Consider the following 27727-nt stretch of genomic DNA (forward strand, 5'->3'; position numbering starts at 1 on the left):
AGGAAGTGTTCCTCTTGATCCAAAGCCCTTCTGATTGGCTATCTTGTTGTTTTATCCAGCTGAGGACCAAAATTGCAAAATGCAGTGAGGAGAAAGGCAGATTAACATCAGAGATTAGCATCTCAGGGCTAAGAGAGTATGTGAAGGTAGAAGCTGCTTTTTTTTTTTTTTTGAGTAAGTAACTCTTGCAGGAATGTGCTGTGTTGTTTCATTTATGTATTGCAAATACAGCACAGCAAAATGAATAATTCTTCATCAAAGGTTAACAGATGAGGGATATGAGCTGATGATTGAATTGCATCTACAATTATGGAAAAACCAGAGACTAAACCTCAGATGGTTCAACTTAAGAGCATGCCACAGAATTTAAAAAAAATATTTTGAGACCTAGCTGGCTCCACATCTTTTACTTCAGACCTTAGGTCCTTGAGGTTAATAACCCCTTCAAAGTTTGCTTCTTTTGGCACTGGTAAAACTGATGCCAGGAGGCAGTGCAGCTGTGCAGAACCTGCCCTGGTAAAGCAAGCTCACACCACAAGAGACAGCATGTCCTTGAAGGATGAGATCATGACTTGTAATTAATACATTCTACTCTATATTTTTAATGGATATCCTGAAAAAACACCTCCTGCCCCCCCCAAAAAAAACAGTTAAATAATGAAATAATTCTGCTCTGCAGGTCAACAATTTTTTACCCATAAAATGCGAATATCACTTGCTAAAAACTAAGAGGGCAAACAGGTTTCCTGGTAGCAGTGAGCTAGCAAGAGAGTGCTTCTTGTTCCCACCATAGGAAAAGCACAATGGTGCTGGGAGTGGACACTTCCAGAAAGGTTTGGCTGTTTGCAGCTCCTTTCAGCTCTGGAAGCCAAGTATTGCCAGAAGGGTTAAAACCTCCAAAAAAAGCAAGACACCAAGTAGCAGTATCTGAAACTCCACGAAGAATCCCAGGAACGCCTATGCTCAGCAGCCTCTAGCAGAAGTTCTACTTGTTTTCTCAAAGGGGATCTGCCCAGAGGAGTGCTGCTACTGCAATTAGCTACTTTTCATCCGGAGCATGTCCCACCCTTAGGGACTGCACAATGCAGTTCAACAGAGGGACGCAGCAATGGGGTGTTTCAACCACAAATACTTTACCAACATTCAGTAAGGTGTTCAATTTACAGCTGGCAGCCATTTGTATATGGGCTAGGGGACAGAGGAAACCTCATCGTGGCTTTATGTCACTGCAGCAGATTTTATGCTTCCAGTTAATTTAGAAGTAAAAAAGAGCTGGTTACTCCTAGAATGGGAGAGTCAGCCCTTCCTCTTTTTAAGTCACTGAGTCCTTTTAAGATCAAATGCAACTGTCCTGGACATGTGTCCACTGCAGTTTCCTTCAGAGTGAATCCTCACTGCTGTCAAATGTTGGATTGCTATGGCCTCCCATATTTCCTTCTACTGTTACTGCCACAGAGTCTGAAAAGAAGGTTTCATTCAGAGGTGGCCAGGCTGAGTCCTGCTCCAACACCTGCTGCAGCCTCTTGTAGTGGCTCTTTGAGCGATACCGGAATGTCTTTTTCAGAAGCAGCCACAGGGGTCTGTTCTCAATGACAGCTTCCTGTAAAGGTAAAAGCAAAAAGAGGGTTTAAGAGGACATGGACAGCCTTTTACTCTTCATCCAAAGTACAAACATGGGGCAAATAGTGGAGACCCAGATCTCCCACATGTCCTGCTCATCCATGTCCCTTAAACAGCCTTTTATTGACCACATTTCATAGCAACTCCTCCAGAGTTCTCCACCAGAGAACTGTGACAGTTCCTCCCAAGAGTCTTCAGGATCTGAGCAGAAAACACCACAGACTGCCCATATTTTTCTAGCCTGGGGCAGGGCCTGATAGTTCCCACTCACCAGAGGAAAGAAAAAGGTAGCCAGGCCTTGCATTCCCTTATCATTCAGATGGAGTGCTTTAAGAAAAGGGAGCAAGGGTGAGGTAGCAGCAATTACTCCTGTTTTACTAGATATTCCCAAATTGAGGGAATATCAAGGAGGGAGAAAGAGCAAGACTAGACCATTTTTCCACTCCATTTAGTGCTGACCAGCACATCCAATGATGCACACTCACCTCGACAAGGAAGGACACAGAAAACGTGACTGCAAGCATTCCCACCATGGACATTCGCCACGTGGTAGGGGTGCAAACGAGCTGGGGAAAAAGCAGGAGAAGCATTGCAAAGCATTGCCAGGTCCACCATGTCCCTAAGTGCCGCAACTACACTTCTTTTAAATACTTCCAGGGATGATGGCTCAACCACTTCCCTGAGCAGTCTGTTCCAGTCTGTAACCCTTTCAGTTAAAATTTTTTCTCAGTCTCCAGTCTAAACTTTCCTTGGCACAACTTGAGGCCATTTCTTCTCTATCACTTGTTACATGGGAGAAAATAAGTGGCTACAACCTCCTGTCAGGTAACTGTCTCCCCAGAGCCTCCTTTTCCTGAGACTAAACAAACACAGCCTCCTCAGCCACTCCTTACATGACTTGTGCTCCAGATCTTCAGTAGCTTCATGTCATAGAAAGCCAGACTCCCAAACTGGCTTACCCTGCTGATGAGCTAATACTGCTATTTGTCTTGAGGAATTACTGATAAAGATGCTTTTAAATCTATGATGCAGTAGAGAAAACAGAGAAAACCATTCTTTAGAACGGCAAGAGGAAATCTAACTGCTTTTTAAATTTCTAATATTAAGAAATAGTTCAAACTAAGTATTTCATCCCCAAATCCAGTTCCAGCTTCCCAAAGATGGGACTGGCTTTCTGGCTGTAGCTGAACTGTTTTTGGAGATGCAGCTCAGATCCACAATTTGGATTGGCTATTTCTCCAGGGCTAGGCTATTGCAGAGGTTTTTATTGCTACTCCTTCCTTTTCTCTTCTCAGCAATTCCTGCAAATTCCCTCCAGATCGCTCAGGCTGGGAACTTTGCAGTGGTCCCCAAAAGCATTTTATCCCCTTGCAGCTGCAGTGCTGAAAAATTTCCTGTGCCACGGCATTCCACAACAGGACGATGACCTGCTTTAAAGTGCCATCTCGTGGCAGGTTCTCTAAGTGGGTCTGCCTGCTGAGCCGGGCTCTGCAGATAGTTACAGGCAACAGTGGTAAGTGGGCTGTTTGACTTTTAAAATCGAGACTCGGACTTGATTTTAAATGACTACCTTTGACTATCTTTCTTTTTACAAATTCCATTAATCCCATATCTAAACCGACTTGCTAACTGACATGCAAGCATACAGGACTGGAAGCTGCATTGTGTTCAGCACTTGTGATTCAAAGCCACTGCTCTGTTAGCAAATGTACAGGAAAAAATAGCTTTGAGGTGCTTTTCTTGTTTTGTTCCTGTGACTCCTACAGCAAGGCTGTGAGAGTGTCACAGCAGAGGAGGTTAACATCTCCCAGCCTCAACATACTAATTGTCAGCTCCACTGACAACCCCATCCTTCAGCTGATGTAGATCTTATCCTTCCCTCACATTTTCCTTGGGATGGATTTGCACAAGACAACTCCCAGCTTGCATTCTGCCAGAGTACATAAGTCAAGCCTTATTGGCATTTATTAATCAAGGATCAAGACAGATCCTCTCTTGCCATGGCAGCCCCACTAGTCTTTCCCTACAATTGTTCCAAACACAAATCCTGCTTCAGGAAACTGCAGGCTCTCTAAATTTTAAATGGGGAGCCTCAAAAGATTAAGGACTGGAACTGAAAGCTGCTCTGAGTGCCAACTGGCAGATTTTGGCGAGAGGACCTTTGTTCAGATTAGCTCAGCTTGAGAAACACATGAACATGGTGCTTTATTTGAAACTCGCAGAGCCCAGCCCTGTTCTGCTCCTGGCTTCACAAGCCACCAACATACCACACATAAGCTTAGTGATGTTATCTTCTGTTGCTTGGACAATGTGCTGAAACAATCAAAATTACATGTGTAGCTGTCCTGCTGAATGCACAGATAGTATTCTGTAAATGCACAGATTGTATTCTATATTCTGGAAATACTTCTGTATTTCCAGAAGTTTCTACAATCCCACAATCTAAAATCCACCTCTTTAAATATTATTTGTCCTTAGAGGGGCCATGTCTCCCTGCAAAAGTCTATGCCTCTTGTTAAAACAATCCCAGTGTGCTTATAATGGACTGGCAGTAGGAAGAAAATCCCCTTTAGAACAATACTCACATCCATCTTGGAGTAGAGATCATCAATGTCAGCAAACATCAAGAAGAGGCAAATGCCCAGCTGCCCTGTGAGCACCAGTATGAACACATCTGAAGGGATAAGACCAAAGAAAGAAACCCACAGGTTTATGAGCAATCTCAGCTGTTTGCCTTTACTATAGAAGATTGTAATAATTTTCTGTTACACAGTCATCAAAAGAATCCATGACATAGAAAGGAATATTCAACAAAAGAGAAATGAACAGAGTAAAACTCCAGCTGTACATGAGTGTGGGACAAGCATTGTAGCCACAGATTTAAAACACCAAATGTGTATTTTGAACATTTGATTTGACCTTTTACATCTGAGAAGCTTCACAGCCTTCCAGTGAGTTCTCTCTCTGATCACAGTATATCCTGTGATTCAGAAAAACAGCCAGGATATAGTCTTGATCTTGTTAACATGGTTAGGAATGCTGCCTTCAACTTCAGTGATGTCAAGATTTTGCTCTTGATCAGGATCTAAAGAGTCTAAGTAATGGAGAACCTATTACCTTCTCCATCTTCTCCATCTGTAGGTAGAAGTTCCAGTGATGTAAATTCATTTTCTCTTCAGCTGGCATGCACCGAACTTCATCCTCCACCCACTCATTTGTGTTTTGCCTTGTTATGGTAGACGGATGACCCATTTTTCTGCTCTCTACAAGGAATGTTCCCTCCTCACTATTACTATACTGAAACATCAAAGCCATGAAACCTGCAGCATGATTTTAACTCTTCAGTAAAAAAAAGGAGCTGAAGAGAGTTTTGTCTAAGAGCATGCTGGAGGATTTGTCCCAAACAGAAAAAGAACAGCTCTTCCACGACTCACTGCATCTTCTGGAACTGTCACAAACCTTTGTGCTCATCTTCCCTTCACATGACAGTCTTCTGACTTTTTGGCTGACATAATTTTGGTCAAGTTTAATTTTTCCCTATTAAACTGACCTCCTTATATAAGTTGACTTACATATCATTTCTTCTCTCCCCATACTTACAGTTGGTGTAGATGGGCTGCCTGAAAGGCTTTCCCTTGGAAAACACTAGTGCTACAATGAGGCAATTGATGGTACTAAGCAGCCACACTGTGGTGTTTTCATAGCTCTTGAAGCCATTGTCTATTTGCTCATGGGCTCCATCTCTCATCCCATGGAGCTCCAGGCTGAAGGATGAATTCCTCTCATAGTTGTTCACTGATAGGCAGGCACTGAAAAAGAGTGTCACACTGTTCAGAGAATGATCATTGTCCTGGTTATTTCCCCCAGCTTCCACTGTTAACTATCAAGAATCCTCCCTCACAGCCATGATATTGGCAATGCCTTCAATCTCACCACTGGTTGAGCTTGGTGAACTTGTTAGAGCTTGAGCTCAAACCTGGTCACTCCTGCAATCAAATCCTCCTCTCTGTGCTCAGCAGAAGCACTCTCACCGCATGAACTGTGCGTGGCAGGTTGCTGGAGAGCTTAGGGACCTCAGACAACACTGGTTAAAGTGTTTGCACCCTGTGGGCAGCACAGGGTCTGCTGCAGCTGCTCATCTGGCCTGCAGTTCAGCTGACCAATAGTTTCACGCAGACCTGCCCCACTAGGTCAACCCTGTGGTATCCAGAGTCCCAGAAAGGGGTCCTACCTGTGTATATCGGTCTTGGAATACCAAGGCTGCTCCTGGACCACCACAAAGCCGAAGATCTGCATGCTGAGGCTGAAGAGGATGTTAAGCACAACAGAGAGCAGCAATGGGGGTGAGATGAGCTGGCTCGGAGGCCTGTAGGGGACCAGCTTTGGATAGGCACGTGTGAAACTCACTGAAATATGCACAGGTGTGTTTACTAGTGTGTCCAAAATACAAGCAGTGATGCTGTGTAATACTGACTGTATCAATGGCACTTTTGCAGTCTGTAATATTCTTAATAAAACATACAAAGATTGTATCAAGTACAAAACACACAGATGTTTTCATACAAAATCATATTGACACAGAAGAGGTTAACTAATGTCATCTATCATGAGGTATTTTTCAAAAAAAATATTGGCTTTTTATTTTATTTGGCTACTGTCAGGCACAAGATTATGAACATATACTTATGCTCTTCTGTTCTCTTTCTGTCACTTGTCAGCTGTGGCTTGGGATTCTTTGCTGCCCGTGTTCTGTTCATCTTCCTGTACTAAACATCTAAGCAGGTTATTTGAGCTGAAGAAGGACAGCATTACCTGACACAACAGGTTTTCCTCTGTTCTTAGGTTTAACAAAATTATCCAGTCTTTGAGTAAAAGAGTTATGCACAAAGCTTTGATGCAATTCCAGATAAACTACTTACAGCAATGTAGCTTTTGGCACCCAGTGTTGTTGTGGCTGACCTTTTAAGGCTTGATTTCATCAAAGTCTTTTCCTGTTGTCTGTGTTCCAGCAAGGGTGGAACATACCAGGATGTGGTTTTGCTATATGCTTTTCATGGCCCTGTCCTTGCCATTCCTGCTTCTAAAACTCTCCCTGCACTTACTCTGTCTCAATAACATTGTCATTCTCTTTCTGCCTCAGCACTGGTTTCCCCTCTTATTCCTGGCTTACAGTTCCCTGCTTTGTAGTGTCTGACATTTGTAATTTCTTTCTTCTCCATTTTCACCTCTCTTTTCTTTCAGGGATCTGGTTTACACAGCTTCAAATGTGAGCTGGAGTCATAAAAGCTAATCCCTACTTTTTCATTTGGGCATGGAGTCAGGTGTCTTCTTAATCTATCTTCCTAAGTCAACAGGAAAGTGCCTGAATAGACTTTCCACTGCACTTGCTGTGGGTTTACTCCTTGGTCCTAAAGACAGCACCCCCAGTTAGCAACAACCTACACACTCAGCAAATGCACCACTAAATACTTCCCATCTTTAGGGCTTTTCTCAAACAAGACCCCTCTTATACTAATCCAAAAATCCTGTATTCTACATAGAGGATGTTTAGTCTGCAGAAAGCTTGGCCTCCATTTTCTTTCTTTCTCTATGTACAAAGAGGAGAAAAATATTTGAGATCATTCTCTCATTAATACATAGGATGACTAAGGGGCTTACTTGTCACACCAATTACGGTGGTAATAGCCAAATCTTGGAACAAAAACTGGTAATTCCCAAAGGCGTTTAGTTGCTGAAAAGAAGGAAAAAAAGGAAAAATTCACAAATCAGACATTTGCCATGGACACGTTTCTATCATCTCCAGAAAGCTGTATTATATCCATGGAGCTACTGCTCTTTGTTCTGAAATGCTGCTCTGCGGATAAGGAGACCACACATTTTACCACCCTGCCAATAGGTTCCTCACCATTGGGCCTGTGGTAAATATTCTCATTTTGCACATTGTTCAGACTAACTACACTTTCAGTTCACTCCAGGCAATAAAAGAGAAGATATTTGAAGAGACTGCTTTCTCACTGCTGGGTTATTTCTGAGCACAAAGCCCTCCTCTCCATCTGGGAGAAAGCCATGAAAAAGTGGTTTAAGGCACTCCAGGAGATTTGCTTACTGTCAAGCTAATTCATGCTTTAAATGCTGAATAAATTGTAACAGCATATGCTTACACCAGATTCTTCCTTTTCACAGACATATGTCCAAAACACCATTCAGTATCTCAGCTTCCTTTCTGCCTGGCTTGGATCTTGAGCCCTCTGGCTGAAGTTAATGGGAAGACTCTTGCCAGTTTTCTGCTGAGGGTACAGGAGGACCATATGATCACACCACAGAAGTTTGCAGCTCAGGTAAAGGCAAATCTCCATCTCCCAGATTCATGTGGCTTTTATGCCCTGTTTCTCCTACAAGGAAATAGTAGCTTATCCAGTTCCAGCCAATGTGTTCCCAATACATACCCAGTAAAGCAGGAGAACACCAAGGTACTGAATTATGCTGTACAGTGCCATGTACTTGAACATGCAGAAGGAAGTGACAAGAGCAGCACGGCCTTCCCTGTGTGAAGGCACAAATAAAGTCCAGCAATTAGGTGGTGGGTTTGTCCTGGTGCCAGTTTTCTCAAAAGGCTGTTGAAAACAAGGCATGTGTCACAAGCAGAGAGGCCTTTACTAGTATCTTGCTGGGAGGTGAAATAATTAAAATCTGACCTAAATTAATTTAAAGTCTTCACTTGCAGATATCTTGTTCAATGAAATAGGCTTGATTCCAGTCACCTGTTTGTAGACTACAATTTACCCCAGCAACTTTTTCTGCTGACATTAATAGTGTAGGTAACAACTCCATATGAGGAAAAATTTGCAAAGCCAAGCAGCTGCCCAGTAAGCTCAGAACTAACAAGTCCTCTCCTCCTACAGTGAACATGCAATATCCAATCAGGATAATGCTCTCTCCCTGGCTACTCAAACACTCCAGTAAACAAAATCAGGATCCTGACATAATAGATACCTTATTTTACTAGCATAAGGTATCAGGGGTAGGACCTAAAATTTGTGTACAGGTTGGCTGATGGACATTTGATTCATCTTTATGGAGCATTGTTCATTTTGTTATTTCTTTTGCATTTAAAATACTTTTGATGACATAAAGCTCAACTGTAAATACCCTCCTCTTGTGATAATGTATCTTACAGGAATTTCAGTTAGGGACTAGGCAAATGACAATTTCAAGGTTAAAGACATTTATTTTTCTCTAGATATGCATATTGTGACTTGGTGGGAACTCCCAATCCTAATGTTTGAGAGGAGTGGGAACTTTGTTCTTAATGAAATAGGAAGCAAAGCCCCATGCTTACCTGATTAGCTCTGGAACACAGGCTATGCTGGGCGTTCGGGATGTGAAAGGTGAAGCCACAGACGCCTCCTGCTCCGACAGTGAAATCCCTGCATGTGCCACTTTCAAAGCCTGAAAGTCACATTCCTTCTCAGTGCTCACCAGGAAGACACAGCAACTTACATGTCAGCCTAGCAGTGACCCCTTATTACAGGATGTGTTCTGTGGCAGCAGTCCCTCTTCACTCCCTGGGTGCTCCACCCTGAGGGTTCCTCCAGTGAGATGCCAAGTCCAGGGAAAGAATGGGGATGAGAGCATGGGAAAGTTCAATTTCCACAGACCCCACAGCCATCCACTACCAGCTGCAGAAGACAGGTTTGGCTCTGCCTCCTTTTTTAGCACTTGTTTGTTCCCACACTTTATGCAGCTTGTCTAGGTTCTCTGCTTGCTCCCCCCAGGAGAATCTTCTGGTGGTTTTTGCAAGGAAAATGAACCAGTCTTTGAGATCACCAAGTGCAAAAATCTCTTCCTAGAACAGCTCTTGCATGAAAAGGACTACACAGTGGGATCAGGTCTAAATCAATACTGGTGGTAGTATAGCTGCTCTATGAATAAGTGGTACACTCCCATCTCCAGCATGTGCTCATTTTGGAATATGAATATTCTACTGGCATTGCATTAATTTCTCATTTAAAAAATATACTGTAGAAAAATGTCACTTACCCCACAGTCATTGGCTCCATCTCCACACATGCCCACAAAGTAACTAAAAAATAAAGTGGTAAGGCAAATGAGGAATCAGACTCTGCTCCATGCAAGTCATTTATGCAAGTCGTACAAGATTTTTGTTAAAAGCCTTTCTAGAAAGTTAAAGCCTGCCTGGCCAGACAGCAGTTGAGGTGCTCACAACTGCATACCCCAGACTGATAATCTGAAATGGTTTAAAGTTCACCTTGCTGTAGAACAAGGCCTAAGGCTAGCTAGGTGAAATAAGGGTGAGGATCTTCAAAAGACTTGGGAAACAGATGAACAACAGGCAACAAGATGCTTGTGGCTCAGGAATATATCTATCTCTCTCTCTCTCTATATATATATATACATACATATATAGATAGATATAGATATAGATATAGATATAGATTAAATATAGATATAGATAGATATAGATATAGATAGAGATAGATATAGATTAGATATAGATAGATATAGATATAGATATAGATATAGATATAGATATAGATAGATATAGATATAGATATAGATATAGATATAGATATATCACTGTGACTGTGAACAATCCAGACTGCCCTGCCACATTTTCTAACCCATCACATTGAGCCAGCAGTAGCACTGTAAAAAGGCAGCAAGCTCAGAAAAGCTGCAGTGCTGGGAGAGATTCTTAAAAATCTTGGGGAGACAAAAGTCAATCCTTCAGGCCCAGAGAGAAGTAAAGATGAAGGATGATCTGAACAAAAAAAAAGCCAGGACCATTGAAGTATCTGATCTTTGACAGGTTGCCAAACCAGAATTGAGTGTCTCTTTTTTAACAGACTTTTGGAATTTAATTGCCAACTTGCAGATGTGTGAAGATTTCAGTTTTATGCATTTCCACAAAACTCTGTACTAGACAAAAGCTGGCTCTTACTGGACTCTTTTCAAGCCTGGAAATTCAACAAACAATTTCAAATTCATTAGGAACTTACTCCAGCTTTTGAAACCCTTCTACAAGGCTGGATTTCTGACTAGGAGACATTCTAGCAAAAACTGTTCCATTCAGCAAGAGCTATAAGGAGAAAAATAGGAAATTCTTTTTAAAACAATTGAAATAAGTGACTTCAGTAATAATCTAAATTAAAATCATCAAATATCACACTTATAAACAACTGATTCTAGACTCTGAAGCAGGAAAGGCTGATGAACAAAGATAAAGGGGATCTTAATAATTTTTTTTTTAAGTAACAATGACAATAAGGGCAGGAGGCCTGGTATGCCATTTGAGTTACCTGATGAACACAGATTGCCAGGCAGTTATAAGAAGAGAATTCATGAGACTATCCTGTCCATGGAACAGACAAGCTATGCTGAATTGCACCATGTGTAATATCACATTTTCTCCTGTTCTCCAAAACAGGTCAGAATCAGTGTTGTGCAAGGGGTAGGGATATGGGCACAATTGTTTTAAATCATGTCCTAACATCTTAAGGCATGCCTGCTCCTCTAATGTGCAGAGAAAATGACAGGGATTTTCAGATCCCTCCCCATATAATAGTATCTGAGATTCATCCAGCCCATAAGTATTTCAGAGTTATAATTGTTCCCAAAGATGTCCTGATACAGGTCTCTTCAGCTAAATGGATTGGGACAATTCATATCTCCTGAATGGCAAGGCTACTCCAGTTACATAATCCAGATCTTACCTTTGGAAGTAAGTGCCTGAAATGCTGTGCTACAATTTGGTAAGATTTTCCACTCATGGCAAAATGATACTGGCCTGATCCCAATGCCAGCCTGATTCCTGGCTCAGTCTGACTGTCATCCTCCTATAAAATGAGACAGGATGAGTGCTGTGCCCAGGCCCTCAAAAGCTACTCTGCATTTGCACAGACACTACTACAGACAAAGTCAAGGACATACCGTGAAGAGGGTGTTTTGAAGGCTCTGGGAGACTTGGATTCAAGCCCCCTTGCCTTTGCTCGGATTTGTAAAGGGATGGAGGCATATAACACCAGCAACTTCAGTGTTAACTGGGTGTTTGGTGCATGGATTGCTGCATTTGGTAGAATTCATGCAACAGTGCCAATCTGGTGAGCTGCACTGGAAATGAGAGGGACTAAAGACAACAGATGTGCACCACATCTAAGGAAGTCTTTGTGCAGTGAAACACAAGGCACAAGTTTCTCAGGCTGAGGAACCACTGCAGATATTCCCTACCATCTGCCTGACTCTGGGCTTCCCAGAGAGGGGTCAGCACCTTCAGACTAACTCTTCAGGGAGAAAGTAACTGGTCTTTTTCCCAGCTTCTCTGTGGAGATGCTTGATGAAATAAATGTCTTAGCCTGGCTTGCCTATGATTCACTGTGTATATGCAATTTCTCAACAGTGGGTCCGTGTTTTAATTCTGCAGGTATGGGAAAGTGCTAACACTCTACCTGCTTGAACAGGGCTGGTTCGTTCAATGCAGCTCCACAGATTTTAAGTCCGCATCTACACCATCAAATTTGTCTTGTAGGAAAAGCTAGCATTTAAACTGGCATCAGCTAAGCATGAGGGCTAGAGACAAATCTTTCTGGGATTTCTGCAAAGCTGGCCTCAAACCCAGCTAGGCCAGTTAGCAAAAATGTGTTCTCAGGATAAAATGCTAGGAAGTCAGCTCTAGGGGAGCACATTTTTTAAAAGATCCCCTCTTCATAAACACTCTTCTAGCACATATTCTGGTGGTGAATGGCAGTTCTCTGTTATACTACCATAATGCCACTCCTTGTTTAAAGCATTCCATCCTAGTTTGTTTTCCTGCTGCACAAAACGTTCTTCTGATATGCTCACCAGGCTTCTGTAGTCTTCAATTTTGTTTTCTTCTAGGGATTTCCAGGTTATAGATGCTGAAAAAGATCCAGGCACTTTGTTTGCTTCCACAAGAATCACTCTGTGTGTTGGAGCTATCATGCCAGCATTTTTGGCAACTGTTATAGCTGTCTGAATGTTGTCCCCTAGAAAAATCAAAGTAAGTGTTATCTAAACATTTCTGCAGTGAGGAATTGTTTATTCATTAGCCTGAATTCTGAGTTTTCAAATATATCCAGAAGAATTACTAAAATTTCAGTGTCTGTGCATAAGAACATTTTTGATAAAAATTAAAACTTTGCAGATAAGGTTTGTCTCAATCAATAGACATATTTTCATTTGGGAAAGAAACAATTTGATCTGGACATGAAGTATGTTCATATTCAGCTTGAAGAAATCCATATGGGGAATGTGCTCCTAGAGTATTTGTTTTAAACAAAAAACAGTAAGGGGTTCAGTGCTAAGTTGTTGCTGGTGTCCTTGATTCTCACTGATTGGCTATGGTGTATATGGGCTGAAAGGGGTGAGGCCCAAGTCTTTGGACAATGGAAAAACTGGGGGTTATGTTATCCAAACCCTGGTTTGGATTTGGATAGAATAGCCCTTCAAGGAAAAAAAAAAAAAAAAAAAGGCATGAGTTACAGATGTCAAAAGGTTTGGAGATTTGTCCTGAGCACACATACCCTGTTTCTGCTCATTTCAGGAGGCCCTATAAAAAAGGGATCTTGCATGAAAGCCTTTATTACAATCAGACACGGCCTGGTGAAGTTACCAGGGACAACATGCTTTACCTTATGTCATTATTAAAACACAGATGCTTCTTGGATTAAATATCCATGCCTTCCTACCAGTGGTGTTGACAACTGCAGACTTTTCACTTAAACATTGGTGGACTCCCTGTCTGGGCCAGTGACCTCAAAAATAATCCACCCTATTTAGATACCTGTGACCATAACACTCCTGATGCGGGCAGCAGTGAGCTCTTCCAGAACAGGCTTTGTCTCCCTCTTCAATCGATTCTCCATTATCAGCAGACCCAGGAATGTCAGATCAGATTCTACCTCCTCCCTAACAGTCAAAAAGAGACAGACAGATTTCATCATTTATTTTACCTTTATCACCATTGGATTTGGTGACAGCCAGTTATAACTATCAACCATTCCACCCAACTCAAAAGAATTAAAATAATTTGTCGATTTTCTGCAGTCCCAGGATGTCTGTCTTTTGTGGGGCTATTTCAATACCAGCAGCGCTAATTCAGTACCAGAACCCTGAATTTCCTGCAGGACTTCCAAACTGTGGTGGTCTGATTTGGAAAGTCCCTGCACACTAGACCTTTTCATTTGAGGACTGCACAACAAAGAAACACACCTTAGTTAGTGTGTCTGCTCCTCTTGACAGTTGGACCTAAGCAAACAGCCTGTGGCAATTTGGAAATTGTTCCCTAGTTTCCTCCAATTCTGTTTTCCCCTACATTTTTCTTTTCACCTGTGCTAGCACTTTTTTGCAGTTGAACATATGAAGTTGAGAACAGAATAGACACCCCACCCCTGAGTCATGAACTAGAGGTCTCTAAGGAACAGATTCTCTGAAGAATCTGAAAAGAAGAAAAGCTTTCAAGCACTCATTTTAGACACCAAGGAGATGCCAAACACTTGCATGGCAGTCAGAGTAACTGAGTCAGGTGGTGCCTGAATGGTCACTGCTTTCACAGCAGATCTTGTGTTTGACCAGCAGCTTTCTCCTTTCTCTTTACAGCATAAACATCACACATGCTGTAACTGCATACACACTGCAAAATCTGGGCCATTTCACACACATTTGCTCTTTGGGTTGGATAGGTCTGTTATGACACCAGTCACAAGAGTGAAATAACCACTTGCACTCTGCCTCATTGTCATCGGCCCTTTCAGCAAAGCAAAAAACCCTGTGAAAAAACAAGTGACCCTCACCTGATTTAGGACCTACAGCTAGTAAACAGAGAGGAGAGCAGATGCTCAGTAACTGCAGATATTTCAGAAGTGGTGTTTCTGGAGTATCACATACAAAAGCAAAAGGGTTTTAGAAAAAACTATATGAATTCATGTGCAGAGGGGTCTTTTGTGAGGCTCAGTTTTTACAAAATTAAAACCACAAGCATAATAAAAGAGTTTGCTGACTTCTTTAGTAACTAAACACAGCTAAAGCTAGAAAGCTAAATGATTGAACTAGCAACAGCAGAAGATAGTTTGCTCTGGGCTTTGTGGTTTTCAGAATCCTAACCCTAGGCGTAACCCTAACCCTAGGCGTAACCCTAACCCTAGGCAGAGCAGTAAAAGCAGCCTTGGGCTAAGTATGGTTCAAAGGAGAAATCTGAGGAGGAAGCCATATTTTTCCAGTTCTGTCTTCCCCTTGGCATGACTTTTGTAGCTGCAGTATGCCGGGACCTCTGGGCTTTGTGGTTTTCAGAACCCTAACCCTAGGCATAACCCTTACCCTAGGTTGAGCAGGAAAAGCAGCCTTGGGCTAAGCTTAGTTCCAAGGAGAAAGCTGTGGAGGGAGCCATGTTGTGGCAGTTCTATATTCCCCTTGGCATGCCTTTTGTAGCTGCAGTGTGCCTGGAGCTCTGGGCTTTGTGGTTTTCAAACCCTAACCCTAAGTGTAACCCTAACCCTAGGGAGAGTAATAAAAGCAGCCTGGAGCTAAGACTGGTTCAAAGGAGAAAGCTGTGGAGGAAGCCCTGTTTTTCCAGTTCTGTCTTCCCCTTGGCATGCCTTTTACTGCCTTTAACTGGGCTGGAGACCAGTAATGGGGGTCATCTGCTGCCTTTGCTTAATGGAAGAGTGTGGATAATAAAAAAATGTTGAAAAGGCTTCTCTTCAACTGAAAGCATGGGTAAATCTGCAAGGAGAGTAGTGTAAATGATGGAATGAACAGGGGGCATGTGCTAGTCTTCAAAGTGTAATAGGAATATGCTTCCTCTGTAAATCCAGATTTAAGAAAGTTAAGAAATGTGCAAGGATTCTGTGCATGTGCCATAGGAGTGCCCTCTATCTAGTCCCAGACCTATATCCAGATTTAAATCAGATTCCCACTGGCCTGAATCCAACAAAACTCTGTACTATGACTCTGCTCTTGGCAGGGGTGATGTGGTGATGGTGCTTTGTGAGGCACCCCTGGCCCATGGCTGAACGTGGCCAGGAGCAATGTTTTTTTGGCTTACCTTGTTAGAGCAGCAGGCAGCTTCCCTGCCTGCAGAGATTTACAGGCCAGGCCAATGACCCGAAAGCCCTGTGCTGTGTAAAGCAGGAGCTTGCTTTCAAAGTTTGATGGGACTGTGCAAAAGAGGAAAACACAGTTTATCACAGCATTTAACTGCTTTCTAATTAAAGGAACCCTTGGAGCACCCTTTAACTGCTTTCTAATTAAAGGAACCCTTGGAAGGTTTATGTCCCAGAGGACCTGTACACCTGAAGTCTACTTATAGGCCAAGCATATCAAATAAAGGAGGTTTTATTCAAAGAAAGGAAATTTTGCTCAGTAAGAAAATCTTTGCTTCTCCTTTATCATTTTGAATTTTGGTCCTAAACTGCAAAGACGTACCTTCTCCCAGGGTGTCATGAACTACATGTGCTTTTCTAAGATGCCCTCCCAAGGTTTGGAGGAAAAATCCCAACTTTTTTGAGGGAGGTGGACCTGTAGACAACTTTTCCAAATATCTATTCTGCCAGAGAATAGATAGAGAATTCTACATTTTGTATAGGAGTTGGTAGTTACTTTTATCTCTTATTTCTCTCAAAATCCTTCTTTGTTGAGAAGGGCTGTGTGAGAGCTTAGCCTTAGACTTGGAATACAACAGAGACACTTTTCAGGCTTTAGTATAAATTCTTAGAAATCTCATTTCATTATGAGATTTCATTTGCCTTCCATTTCATTGCCCCATCCAAAGTCACTTATACATATATGTTTCTAGGTTGCATTTATAAATGTTTGTTACCTGTTTCTGCTCTACACAGCATGGCTACTGTTTCAGGAGCCCCTTTTATGAAGGCCTGTGGGTCCCCACCAATTTCCTGGGCAATGACAGACATTCTTTGCAAGGATGAAGAAAATGGGAACTGATGTAAAATGGTAATTCCTTCCACAGGGGCCTAGGAGAAAAGCAAGAGGTTTACATACTCTAGCAAGGATTTTAAACTCAGACTGAAGGATTTTAGGTCTGTCCTTTGGGCCATAGTAAGAAGCTAATGATGTATAATGGGCTAATTTGTTACACTTAGACACAAAGACTGGTACATAAAGATGAGATTGAATTTGTGCAGAAATATTTAGCTTAAGCAGTAGGAAAAGTTCGCTGACATTTTTAGCGGAGTACAAAATGTAATTTACTGAAAGGAATTTACCACTCCTGTTTCTTTAATAAGACTCTGTTAGGTCTTACACTGGTCTTGCAAAGGGAAAATGGTTGTCAGAAAGTGTCCTACCAGTGTATGTCACCAGTAAGGGTCTGACATCAGCCACCAGACTCCACTGCATTCCCCACTCAGCTGAGTTCAGACTGAGTCTCAAGCCATGAAGACAGGCACATCCCTGAGCTGGACAATCTCTATTCCAGCATCCCCCTGTTTCTGGTGCGAGCAGCAAGCTCCCCCAGGCATCTGTAATCAGACAGAGCAAGGCAATCTCTCTGCAGGCAGTACAGGAAAGGCAAAGTGAGTGGGGAAGAGCTCTCTTGGACAAGGACACCCAAGCTTTCCTATACTGAAAGGTAACCCTGACACCAATAGTCTAACTTGATAGTGGATATGAATCTCGCAATTAACTTACAGTGGTGGCTTTAAGTCCAGGTCTAACAACAGTGGCACGTGTGGATCCTTGACCTTCACTCTGCTCTGTGCTGGAATCATCTATCACCTGTGTATTGAAAGACAAAAATATTTCAGACTGAAACACCAGTACAGCTGAAAGGAACGTCAAGGATCCATTTAGAGCTTTTTGCCTCTAAACAAGGTATCTTGTTCATTCCTGAGAGGGGTCTGTCTGATGTCAAACTAAACACTTCCAATAATGGAAAATCCACTGCCTCTCTTAGCAATCGGGTAGAAAGCCTCAGCAGGTTCACTAAGACCCTGCTGTACCCTTGCACAGCAAATAGATTATGTCCTCTCATTGACAATAAATCCTTTATTCATTACAACAAAATTAAATAAAGAAAAATCTTTAGATATAACATAGACTCAATGAGAAAATGATAGACAAGAATTTGTATTAATGTAGAAAGCTCTGCTCTTGAAGTATTCCACAAATCACCTGGATTTTTTTATCATCACAACATGATTGTGAGGAACAAAAATATTTTTTGGTATCAAAAGAAACCCAAGTTATTTAACAGAATTTCTGAGTTTTTCATAACTTTGATAGGTGTCTGGCTAAACCTGAGATGGCAAAGTTAGCTACCCATTGTTTGCATAACAGCAAATCACAGCTTTACCCAGTTAGTGGCCTCAAACATTTTCACATCCAGTGGGTCTCCTTGGATCTTGCCCTCCCAAACAATTAATGAGTGACAGACTGCCAATGCTTTGAACACTGGGCCCCAAGGCAGGCCATGGTCTGCAGGGAAACTCTGAATATCCTGAAAGCTAAAGCAAAAGAGAACATGAAAGTTACTCTCAGAGAACACCAAACGACGTAAGACTAACAGGAAAAAAAATCCTAAACTGGGGACAGTTAAAATCCCATCCTGAGCCCACACCACACAGATGTTCTGGGGACTTGTCATCCCCCATGAACTGCTTTTCATGCACCTATAAAGGCTGGGATACACATGCTCAAACCAAGTATGTTATGCCTTGTTAGGGAATCCAGTGGGATGGAGAGAGGAACAGATTATTATAAAATACTTTCCTTGAGGCTTTTGCAAAGATTCTTTGAGATCTGAAGCTGATATAAGTTTGAGCAACTCTGTGTATGCACATTTCTGGAAATGTAAATGGGCAAAATCAAGTCCACTGAAAGAACAGAGTGTCAATCTTGTGGGTAACAATGACTTCCTGTCATAAAGGGTTGGGGTTACACTGCAGCTTTGAGATCTAACCCAGACTATCTACTGAACACTGCCCAGACATGCTGTGCCAAATGCTGGCAACAGTGGCTGTATCTTTTCATGTGGAGCAGGACCCCTGGGATAAGGCAAACAATTCATTTTCCAGGGGAAATGGAAATAAAAGTTAAAATCTAAACACGGGAAACTTCAAACTGCTTAACTGTTTAACAATAACTGTCTTTCAGATTTGGTCCTTTGTCTAGTAGAAGAATCCAATCACTAACCAAATTTAGATGCCATTGGTGTGTCAAGGAGCCTTACCAGTTTCTTTCAGAGGGCAGCAAGCCCCAAAGATCCAGGCCATCTTCTGTCAAGGTGCCAGTCTAAGTTAAAATGTACACTTAAATTAACTTCCCACTTGAGAGCTCCAATAGGAATAAAAAACAATACATATTTTAAGAAGTGACTGCCCAGAAAATACCAGCACAGAGCAGAGCAAAAGGACTACCAGACAATGTCTAGATTCCAAGAAAAAAAAGAAATTACCACAGCTTCTGTTCAGACAACAAGAACTAAAGTACAGAGCACTGGTCATTTTGTTTCTAAAATACAAATGGAAATGCTCAATCAAACCCCAGCATCCCATTCCCAGCATGGCTCCATTACCAATGAGGGCATAACCACCACATAGCCATTACTTTGTCAAAGCAGACAAGGTTCAGCTGTCCACACATGTTGATCCTCTGTGGGCTGATGCAAAAGATGCCCTTTTTCTTCAGCCTCTGCTGGGTATAAATGACTCCTGTTGTCAAGGCAGCTGGCAGAGCTGGTGGGACAGCAATAGTGATAACATCCAAAGCCTTCTTCACCACTTCTCCTGTCTCCTCCTGACATAATAACAAGGACAGTTACCAGGAAGAGAGTGGCAAGGAGTGCTGCTTGTACAGAGCCCTCTTCATTGCTCCTCCCCTCCACTGCAGGTGCTCCAGGCTGTGCTGTTTTCTGCCCGTGGTCCACCACATATTCATCTCCATAAGAAATTAATAGGCTTGATTTAACCAGAGGCTTTAAAGCCTCATCACTGCTAAAGAGCAGCCTCCAGGCCTTCATCCATTCTCCATGCAAACAAACCTGCCAGGTTCACAGCCTCCTCCAAAACACATGTGTTCAGACATGCCAGCTACATCATTGCATCCTCAGTCAAACCCATTTTCCCATGACACAGCACACAGGAATCTGCTGTTTATATGGGCATTCATCCAAATGCCTACAGGCACAGCTCTGGACTCCATGTTTAGGTGACAGGTGAGACATATGGGATGGTGATGAAAATGAGAGCAGAATGTATGAGCTAATGATTTCTTCTGACCTTATGTTCTAGGAGTTGTGAAAGCAAATTGCTTTTACTTGCAGGAAGAGACACGGAAGTAACAGTTACCTTTGTAAAAGCAATCTATAATTTGGGAGCTTAGAGGTCAGTGTAAAATCAACTGCCAGGATGCTGAGTGTGGACACCGTTATTCTGGGCACTTGATACGAATGCTAAAGAATTGAATGCTTTTCAAATTGGGGTCCCAGGACTGAGACACTGTAAACTAAAGCAATTTGCAGTTCAGAAGTACTTGCAAACTCTCATAGAAATCTACTATTACTACTTCTGAGCTTGGAACTTTGACCACAAATCATGTTACATTTTTTGTACTGAATTTCCATCATGTTCTGACTCTCCCTTCATTCATATTTTCTCATAACACATCAGTTTGACAATATTTTGTATCTATTTTATGCTAGAATGAAGTACTTACCACCCACCTTTAGATAAACCCTCATAGAAGAGAAAGCATTTAGTACATACTATGATTGAATCTTAAAAGTTTGATAAGACAATTTCAGTGATTAAGATAGCATCAGCATGTATTTACAGATTACAATGGGGAAGTTAAATTAAAAAAAAAAACTGCAAAGCAGACACAAGAATATGTTCTTAAATACACTTTCTTTTATATCATAAAGGGAAACAATATTCTGAGCTAATTGATTGTAGATTATTCCCCAGGAGAAAAATTATTCAAAAGCTGAATTACAGAATCAACCTTGCACCTCATGACTTGGACTATACATTGGCAGATAATTATCATGGCATGAAATGATTTCTTGAAAGCTTCTGAAAAATTTCTAAATCAATTAGGCTTTAAAATTCGCAGAACTACTGTTTACAGAGTATAAGTATTCTCACATTGACTTTGATGCATGAGAATGAGTGAACTGCTTCAAAAGGGTTTCAAGTGAACCATTTCTCCTGCATTGAGTAACTCACCCCATTAAGTGCAAATACACACACTGTGTAGATCATTCCAATGGCTGCAAATGCTATGAGACACATCAGGAACCGCAGGGCATCTCTGTACAGCTTGAAGTTCATGGGTTTAGGGTAGAGAATGGACCTCACCAGATCTCCCTTGGCTGTGTTGAAACCTGGAAAGACAAATTAAAAGCATTCCAAGGGGAAAATATTACAAAAAATTATCTGCAAAGAATGGAGGGCTTCAAAGTAATTCATAATTTCTGCAACTTATGAAGGAAGGCCCAGGTGTTTCATTTTAGTGTATGTGACCTTATCTGCAGAATATAGAAAAGAGTTATTTTTGTCTCAGGGGGAAGGATTGTTTCAATGTCTTAGAAGCAAAGCAAAATTCTTCTTTGTAATTATATGCTGGCAGTTTTTGTAGAAGTTATGTCAAGCAAAAAGAAACAATGCATAATAACTTAGCCAAGCCCAGGATAATGATTCTCCATCTGTCTGTTGTAAATATGGATTAGTGCCTTAATGTGATTTGATACTTTGTCAGACTATTCCAGTGAAAAAAGCATGGAAAGAAAAGTGAACTCGAGTGTTGACTGACCAGTCCGCAGCACCACAGCTTTCACTACTCCTCTGTCATCTGCCTTGGACTGGATGACCTCTGTTCCACAGAAGAGGACATGTTTTCTGTAATCCTCTGCACAATACACTCTCCAGGGCTTGAAATTATCAGCTCGGGGTAGGTGGATCTTTGTTACAGGAATACTTTCTCCTAGGGAAGATTAGCTCAGATGAGGAAAAGTGCAGTACACTTAATAACAGCCTGCTCACTTTCAAATAAGTACCTAGACATCTAGGTGGTAAGTTAAAGGTATTTACTAGAGAAACCAGTTTACAGAAATTTTACTTTTATATTTTGACATCTTCAGAGTGAATAGAGTCTAAAGCCTAGCAAACAGACTGCCAAAGAGTTTTCCTTTGCATCAGTACAGCAGCTTCATGTAAGTCTGAGAACTGAAAGCAGTCCAAGGACTCCAAAGCTTGACTGTAGATGTAGAGACTTGAACTTGTGTTGCATGATTGCCTTTGAATGGCCACAAGTTGTTTACCTAATTTCAACCTCATGTGCAGGTCACTACACATTCCCTCAAGCAGATGAGAACATGGTATCCCCTATTCTCCCTCTCTAGTAAAAAGGAGAGCCTTTAGCTCAAATCTTGACAGGTGACAAATACCCTATTTATGTCAAAGCAGACACTAAGGTGAAGAAGAAATATTTTGTGACAGATGAAGTTTTCTAAATGAAACGTGTTTCTGGAATTTCTCATTTATATGAAATTTCAGAACTGTCAGTTTCGGTTTGATTCAGACCAAGACTATATTTAAAGACAAGAAATAGAACTGTGACCTCCTCCTGCACCAAAAATCCTGCTTTGTAGTGACCTCTCCCACCCAGTGTGTCCTCCACTGCTGTCACAGGAATGTGAGTGTCTGGAGGGCTAGACATACACTCCACAGTTTGGAGATGTTGCAGCGATGAGACATCCAGTGAGTGACAGAAACTCCTGCAGCCAGAGTGGACTGTGGGCCCTGTGTAGGAACAACTTTGCTTCATATCCATTTTCTTCTCCTGTCCTGCTCACTCCTCTTCACTGTCCTCTCTTTCCCTTCTAATCAGATCACCTCTTCCTAAATGCTGCACCCCATGAAGGTGGGAAAGGATAAATTGCCCTTCCTAAAGTTCATATTGTCTGTTTAGACAATTAACAACAATTCAATCTCTATTATATGGAACCAAAAGAATCCCCTGCTCAGCCAGCTCTGGACTGTCTCACAGAAAGAGATGTACATGATAACTCCATCTGTCCTGTGTCACTGGCTGAAGCCACGGGGCAATGATGGTGTTCAGGTGGCAAACCTGGGAGGGATGAGCTGTACCTGTCAGCATGCTTTCATTTACAGTGCACTGCCCGCTGACCAGGATGGCATCACAAGGCAAAAGGGTTTTGCCCTCTTTCAAAATCAGCATATCTCCAGGAACAAGACGGTGTGATTCCAGCTCTTGGAAACCTGAAAATTACAAGTAATGCAAACTTTCTGCTTCATATATTTCTCTGTAGCAAGGGGGGAAATATACGAGGAACTAATTGCTGAATGTAATTCTTTATAATGGCTGATAAACAAAGGACCACAGTAGGACCTATGTATACAAGCTCCAATATTTAAGAAAAGCTTAGGCATCAGTTCCAATTGTAGAATTCCCCCTTATCTACCCAGGATTCCAACCAATGGTTACTATTCCATTGCATTGACCTAACTGAAGAGTCTTGGATCTAAATTTCTTCATTTGACTTCATCTCTTTGGACAATGCTCTAGATACTTTGACAATGAACAGACTTTGCATGGAGCAATTAGGTGGACTCACAGCCATTTAATGGGTACGCTGTTGGCTATGTCAGCACTGCTTTAAGAAAAATTACTTAATTTTCCTGACAATTTTCTGCTAAGGCTGCACTCAATTATTAATATGTTTGAAATCCCACAACATATTTCAAATTAACTCTGTGTGCAGAAGTGAGTTAACTGAGCTGAGAAACAGAAGATGAAAACCACTTTAGAATAAATCTGTTACTATACAGGCTTTATCTAAATTGCTATAGAAACAAAGCACATTGAAAAAAAGAAGCATAGAGGAGTCACCTTCCTTATTTCTGTAGACAGTGACCATGACATTGTTATGAGACTCAACCAGTCTGTGCAGTTTAATGGATTGCTATAAATTAAAGAAGAACACACAAAAGTGTTACATCTTACTTACATGATGCAATTTGTCCACTAACAATCATTTCCTTTTGTTATTTGTGGTTATGAGAGCCTTCAGAAACTGGGCTCCGGCTCTACCGGGAACTATACAACCACACAGAGAAAGAAATTCCCCACCCTAATTACCGAGAGGGTAACAAAATGTTACCAAGTGAAGCACTGGAATGGGGAAGGGAGGATGTGGGTAAGGTACTACACAGAGATTGTGATGACTAGGAGGCCAGGCCATTGCACCTGCTACTACACAATGTCACAGGACTAAACCTCTGAGTAAGTCTTGTAGCACTGTGTGCATGATGTAACATGCTGGCCTGTCCCAGTCATTAAAAGTAAATCTGCCTTGTGGAAAATGTGAGGTGTCTCACCTTTCTAAGATCATATACAGTCAAAAATATTGAGAGGAGAGACATGAATATGATGGCATTGGCGTACTCCATGTAATCTTCAGCAAACCACAGACACACACTGAACAGCTGGAACACGTAAAATGGATTTAGGACCTGTTTGGAGAGACAGCAGTAGTAAAGAGCTGGCCACATTTAAATGGCCCAAATATACTTAGACAGTCCAACCTGTTAGAAAAGGTCTGGAATAAGAGACATTAAATATTGTGAATCCTGACCCCATTTGTAATTTTCTTAGTAGTCACTTTAGTCTAATCAAATTGGACCATCTTCATCTGACAGAAGGGACAAATAATATGGGCCAATAGGCTATTATTTGGGATGTGAATGACTCAGCCCAATCCATGTTTTGTTTGCTTCTTACAAGAAATGTAACAAAGGTGAGAGAAGAGCATATGGTACTGTGAGCATGTAGCTCACATACCATAAGCACACTGCCACAAACAATCTGTTTAGGCCATATATAGGCTGTTCCTGTCTGAAAGAGATATTGGTGCTTTGTGTGGTGCTGTGCCCAAAATCATGAGCCCATTGGAGCTCTCTGAAGCTATAGACATGTACCAGGTACTGCTGTTCACTTAACCTCTGTTGATTAAGAGACAGCCCTTGTCTGGAAGGTTTGATCTCCAGTGCAGCTTGGAAACCTTCAATGGTCCTAAGAAGGCAAATAGAATGAGCTCCCAGGACAGAGATACATAGAAATACCAAGCAGACACACAGGTATGAAGATGGAGGGTAGGGAAAAAGGGAGAATGAAGGAATTTATGATGATTTCATGGAACAGCTTTCAACAGGATTTGAAAAAGAAATGTGCTTGAAGAATGAGTAGCGGGAAGTTAAATCAGATATAGAATCAATTATATGTACACATGGCTTCCAAAGCAGCTTAGAATAAAAGCAACAGAAATGCTTAACCTCTTTGATGAGTAGTTTCCAAATAGGGATCACTGGAACATCAATAGTGTTTGGCCCACATATAACTCTCCTGTACAGGATAAAGATACGTCACTCACAGATAAAATAGTGACAATGTCACTTACTCAAGAAAATACAGATTTCAGTAGTCCTGAGAGCTTCTTTTGATCCCAGTTTAAAGGCTGGAAGGATACTTTTTCAAGAAAAAAAATTTAAATGTCCCTACAGTGCTTATGTCAGAAAATATGGCTGTACCAGCGACATTTACTTATGCAGACAAGAGGTGTAACACAACCTATTAGGCAAATGTTTCCATCATACAAGAATTACTTTGAGAGACCATAAACAAAGGAATTCTGCATCTAAAACAAATTATCCAAACCCAAATAATTTTACAAAAAGTTAAGAATGATTGGAATGTAAGATTTGATACGTGCTATGGTCAGGAGCTGGATTTTCAGTATTCAGTCAACTGAAGATTATTTTCTATTTAGCAGTTTCATAAATAAATGTTCTGTAACTTGCTTAATGATACAGTAGTTTATGAGAATAAGTTCAATGACTAGAACGAGTCGATTTGGAGCTCCAGTGAAGAAGCAAACACACAACTTATCTGCACTCTTCCACGGAGACTTTCTCTTACACCAAATAAGAACTGCTTAAAGTTAGTTACAGGACATAGTTATTTCCTGAATGAGAACAATAACAGTGGTGAATACTGTGACACTTCAAAAACTTTGACATGGAATAAACAACATTCTCTAGCCCTTTTCATTCAATATTTCCATGCACGGCTATTTCATCTAAAATTATGTGCATATTAATAAATACACAAAAAACTCATGGGAAGTGCACCAACAGAAGGAATTTACATCTCTTTGAAATCGATATGTTGAATGTTCATGTTTTAAAATGAGTACCTGACATTCTGTTCATTGCAGGTGAGACCAGAACCAAATTTATCATGTATAGCTGAGCAGGTGTACTGGTCTTCCAGGACTCTAAAATAGAAAGGGAGTGTATTCCTTAGGATATTATTCACAAAAACACTTGACTTCTTCAGAGACTTGTGCAGCCAGTGCAGTGAACTCACCCAATTTTCTGGAACTGTTTTGCATAGACATTCCAGACATAGCGGATTTTTTGTACTTGGATAGTTTTCACCTGGAAAAAAAGACAGGGACAACAATGTATGCAACACAGCATGAGGCTTGCTCACAGAGCTCATCTAGGTGTCCTCACTGGGGTCAAGTACAGGTAAAGGAAATGTTGTGGGGCAAGGAGAGAGAGAAGACAGGATTGCATACAATGACACCCTAGTTGAATTATAGATTGGGATCCCCAGCTCAGTGTGGGTTCCAGTAAGCTTTACAGATCTTTAGGTCAAGCAAGTACAAAGCAGTGCTCTTTCTGAAGAAAGGAATAATCTTCACTCTGACCTCACAGAATGAATGTAAGAGATCACAGATGCCATGGTGGATACACAGGCAGCTGAAAAACACCGTCTTCAGCCAACAGCTCCCTTGTCTCCTGTCTGGCTTTGGTGAAAGCAGGGGGCTTTGGGCCATTTCCAAGCATGGTGCTGAGTCCTTCAGCTAAACAGATGTGCCAACAGACAAGAAAGGCCATCCCAGGATACTGAGTCACTGCTAATGCTAAGCCCTTGCAGAGCAGTTACCCATTAGGAACACACGCTGTCATTTATAACTTGCAAGAGGAGTTTGTCCTGTCCTGCACAACAATAACAAAGCCTATTAGAGATAATGGCACTTCCTATCAGCTGGCAGAAGGCAGAGCTATACACCTGTACACATGAGTGATAAAGAAATCAGCTCCAGGGAACTCTCCCTGCCCAGCGCAATAAGCATTATTATAGGCCAATGAAATCTAGACTCAGCTCATCCACCGACTCAAAATGGAGCTATAACCACAGTCATTAACTTAACAAGAGGTCTGAAGTTAGGATTTCATGCAATAGGAGCTGAAATATCTGCCACGCTAAAAACTGGAGTGGGAAGCAAGAGACTCAGTGCCCTGTTGGAAGAGGTCTTTGGACAGCTCTTGGGCACTACACAGAACTCTGTGCACTTAGGTAGCTTAAATGGCAAAAAAAACTTTATAACTGACTTACAAGTAGGGGCTTTTGAATTGCTAGGGAAGGATTAAACTGCTCTCTCTTTGCTGCTTCGAAATTTGGTCTTTTCTATCTAGATGTTTTGATTGATATGAAAGTGGTGTTCAAAGGGCCTATTATTTGAGGCTATATTTGGCTTTTTTATGTTACTAATTTGATCCTCAAAAGAATGTTACAGACCTGTCTCCACTTTCTTCATATTGTGCCAGTTGATTAAACTAGTTGGCTCTACACTTTCCTAGGTACATTAATATATGTCCACAGCAGAAATAACAACAGCTTTGCTCAGCTAAAGTTAGCTTTATATTGAAAATATTTACTAAAAATTGTTGTAGATATAAAAAGAAATTTTAGTAAATTAGAAATTTATTTCCTGAAAGAGAAAATAGCTCTTTTCTGGATTCCTCGGTGCAGTGCTCTAGTATCTATAATCAAGAGCCAGATATTAGCAAATGTATAATTATGCATTCCTATTGCTCACACAAACTTAATTCCATGTTTTAGACATGGAATAATTATATTTACTCAGCTCATGAGGGACATTGACATCTGCTTGGATCAATCCATCATCTACCTTCTCCCCAGTGTCTTACTGGGATCTCAAGTCTATGGGACTGGCAGACAC

At 41.4% G+C, this 27727-nt stretch overlaps 1 protein-coding gene across 2 annotated transcripts in view; it reads right to left on the bottom strand.

Moving 5' to 3' along the window:
* Positions 1–1162: 1162 nt before the first annotated feature.
* Positions 1163–27727, bottom strand: part of ATP13A4 (ATPase 13A4) — a 37159-nt gene continuing 10594 nt past the window's right edge. Inside the window, exons 4-30 of one of the 2 annotated variants that reach the window (XM_068200692.1) lie at positions 26062–26132; positions 25889–25969; positions 24969–25038; positions 24015–24149; positions 23527–23599; positions 22764–22895; positions 21427–21597; positions 20841–20998; positions 19222–19410; positions 18845–18906; positions 17969–18119; positions 17305–17391; positions 16475–16628; positions 15701–15812; positions 13442–13566; positions 12481–12644; positions 11355–11477; positions 10641–10720; positions 9661–9703; positions 8960–9069; positions 8067–8163; positions 7279–7351; positions 5852–6026; positions 5221–5429; positions 4206–4294; positions 2106–2186; positions 1163–1600 (exon numbers count right to left, since the gene is read on the bottom strand). In XM_068200692.1, the coding sequence (XP_068056793.1) occupies positions 1379–1600; positions 2106–2186; positions 4206–4294; positions 5221–5429; positions 5852–6026; positions 7279–7351; positions 8067–8163; positions 8960–9069; positions 9661–9703; positions 10641–10720; positions 11355–11477; positions 12481–12644; positions 13442–13566; positions 15701–15812; positions 16475–16628; positions 17305–17391; positions 17969–18119; positions 18845–18906; positions 19222–19410; positions 20841–20998; positions 21427–21597; positions 22764–22895; positions 23527–23599; positions 24015–24149; positions 24969–25038; positions 25889–25969; positions 26062–26132 (3237 nt within the window). In that variant the 3' untranslated portion in view covers positions 1163–1378. Of the gene's footprint in view, positions 1601–2105; positions 2187–4205; positions 4295–5220; positions 5430–5553; positions 5725–5851; positions 6027–7278; positions 7352–8066; positions 8164–8959; positions 9070–9660; positions 9704–10640; positions 10721–11354; positions 11478–12480; positions 12645–13441; positions 13567–15700; positions 15813–16474; positions 16629–17304; positions 17392–17968; positions 18120–18844; positions 18907–19221; positions 19411–20840; positions 20999–21426; positions 21598–22763; positions 22896–23526; positions 23600–24014; positions 24150–24968; positions 25039–25888; positions 25970–26061; positions 26133–27727 lie in introns of those variants that run through there. The other variant, XM_068200693.1, reaches the window with a different exon arrangement.

The sequence above is a fragment of the Anomalospiza imberbis genome, chromosome 10 (assembly GCF_031753505.1).
Source record: "Anomalospiza imberbis isolate Cuckoo-Finch-1a 21T00152 chromosome 10, ASM3175350v1, whole genome shotgun sequence".
Lineage (NCBI taxonomy): Eukaryota > Metazoa > Chordata > Aves > Passeriformes > Viduidae > Anomalospiza > Anomalospiza imberbis.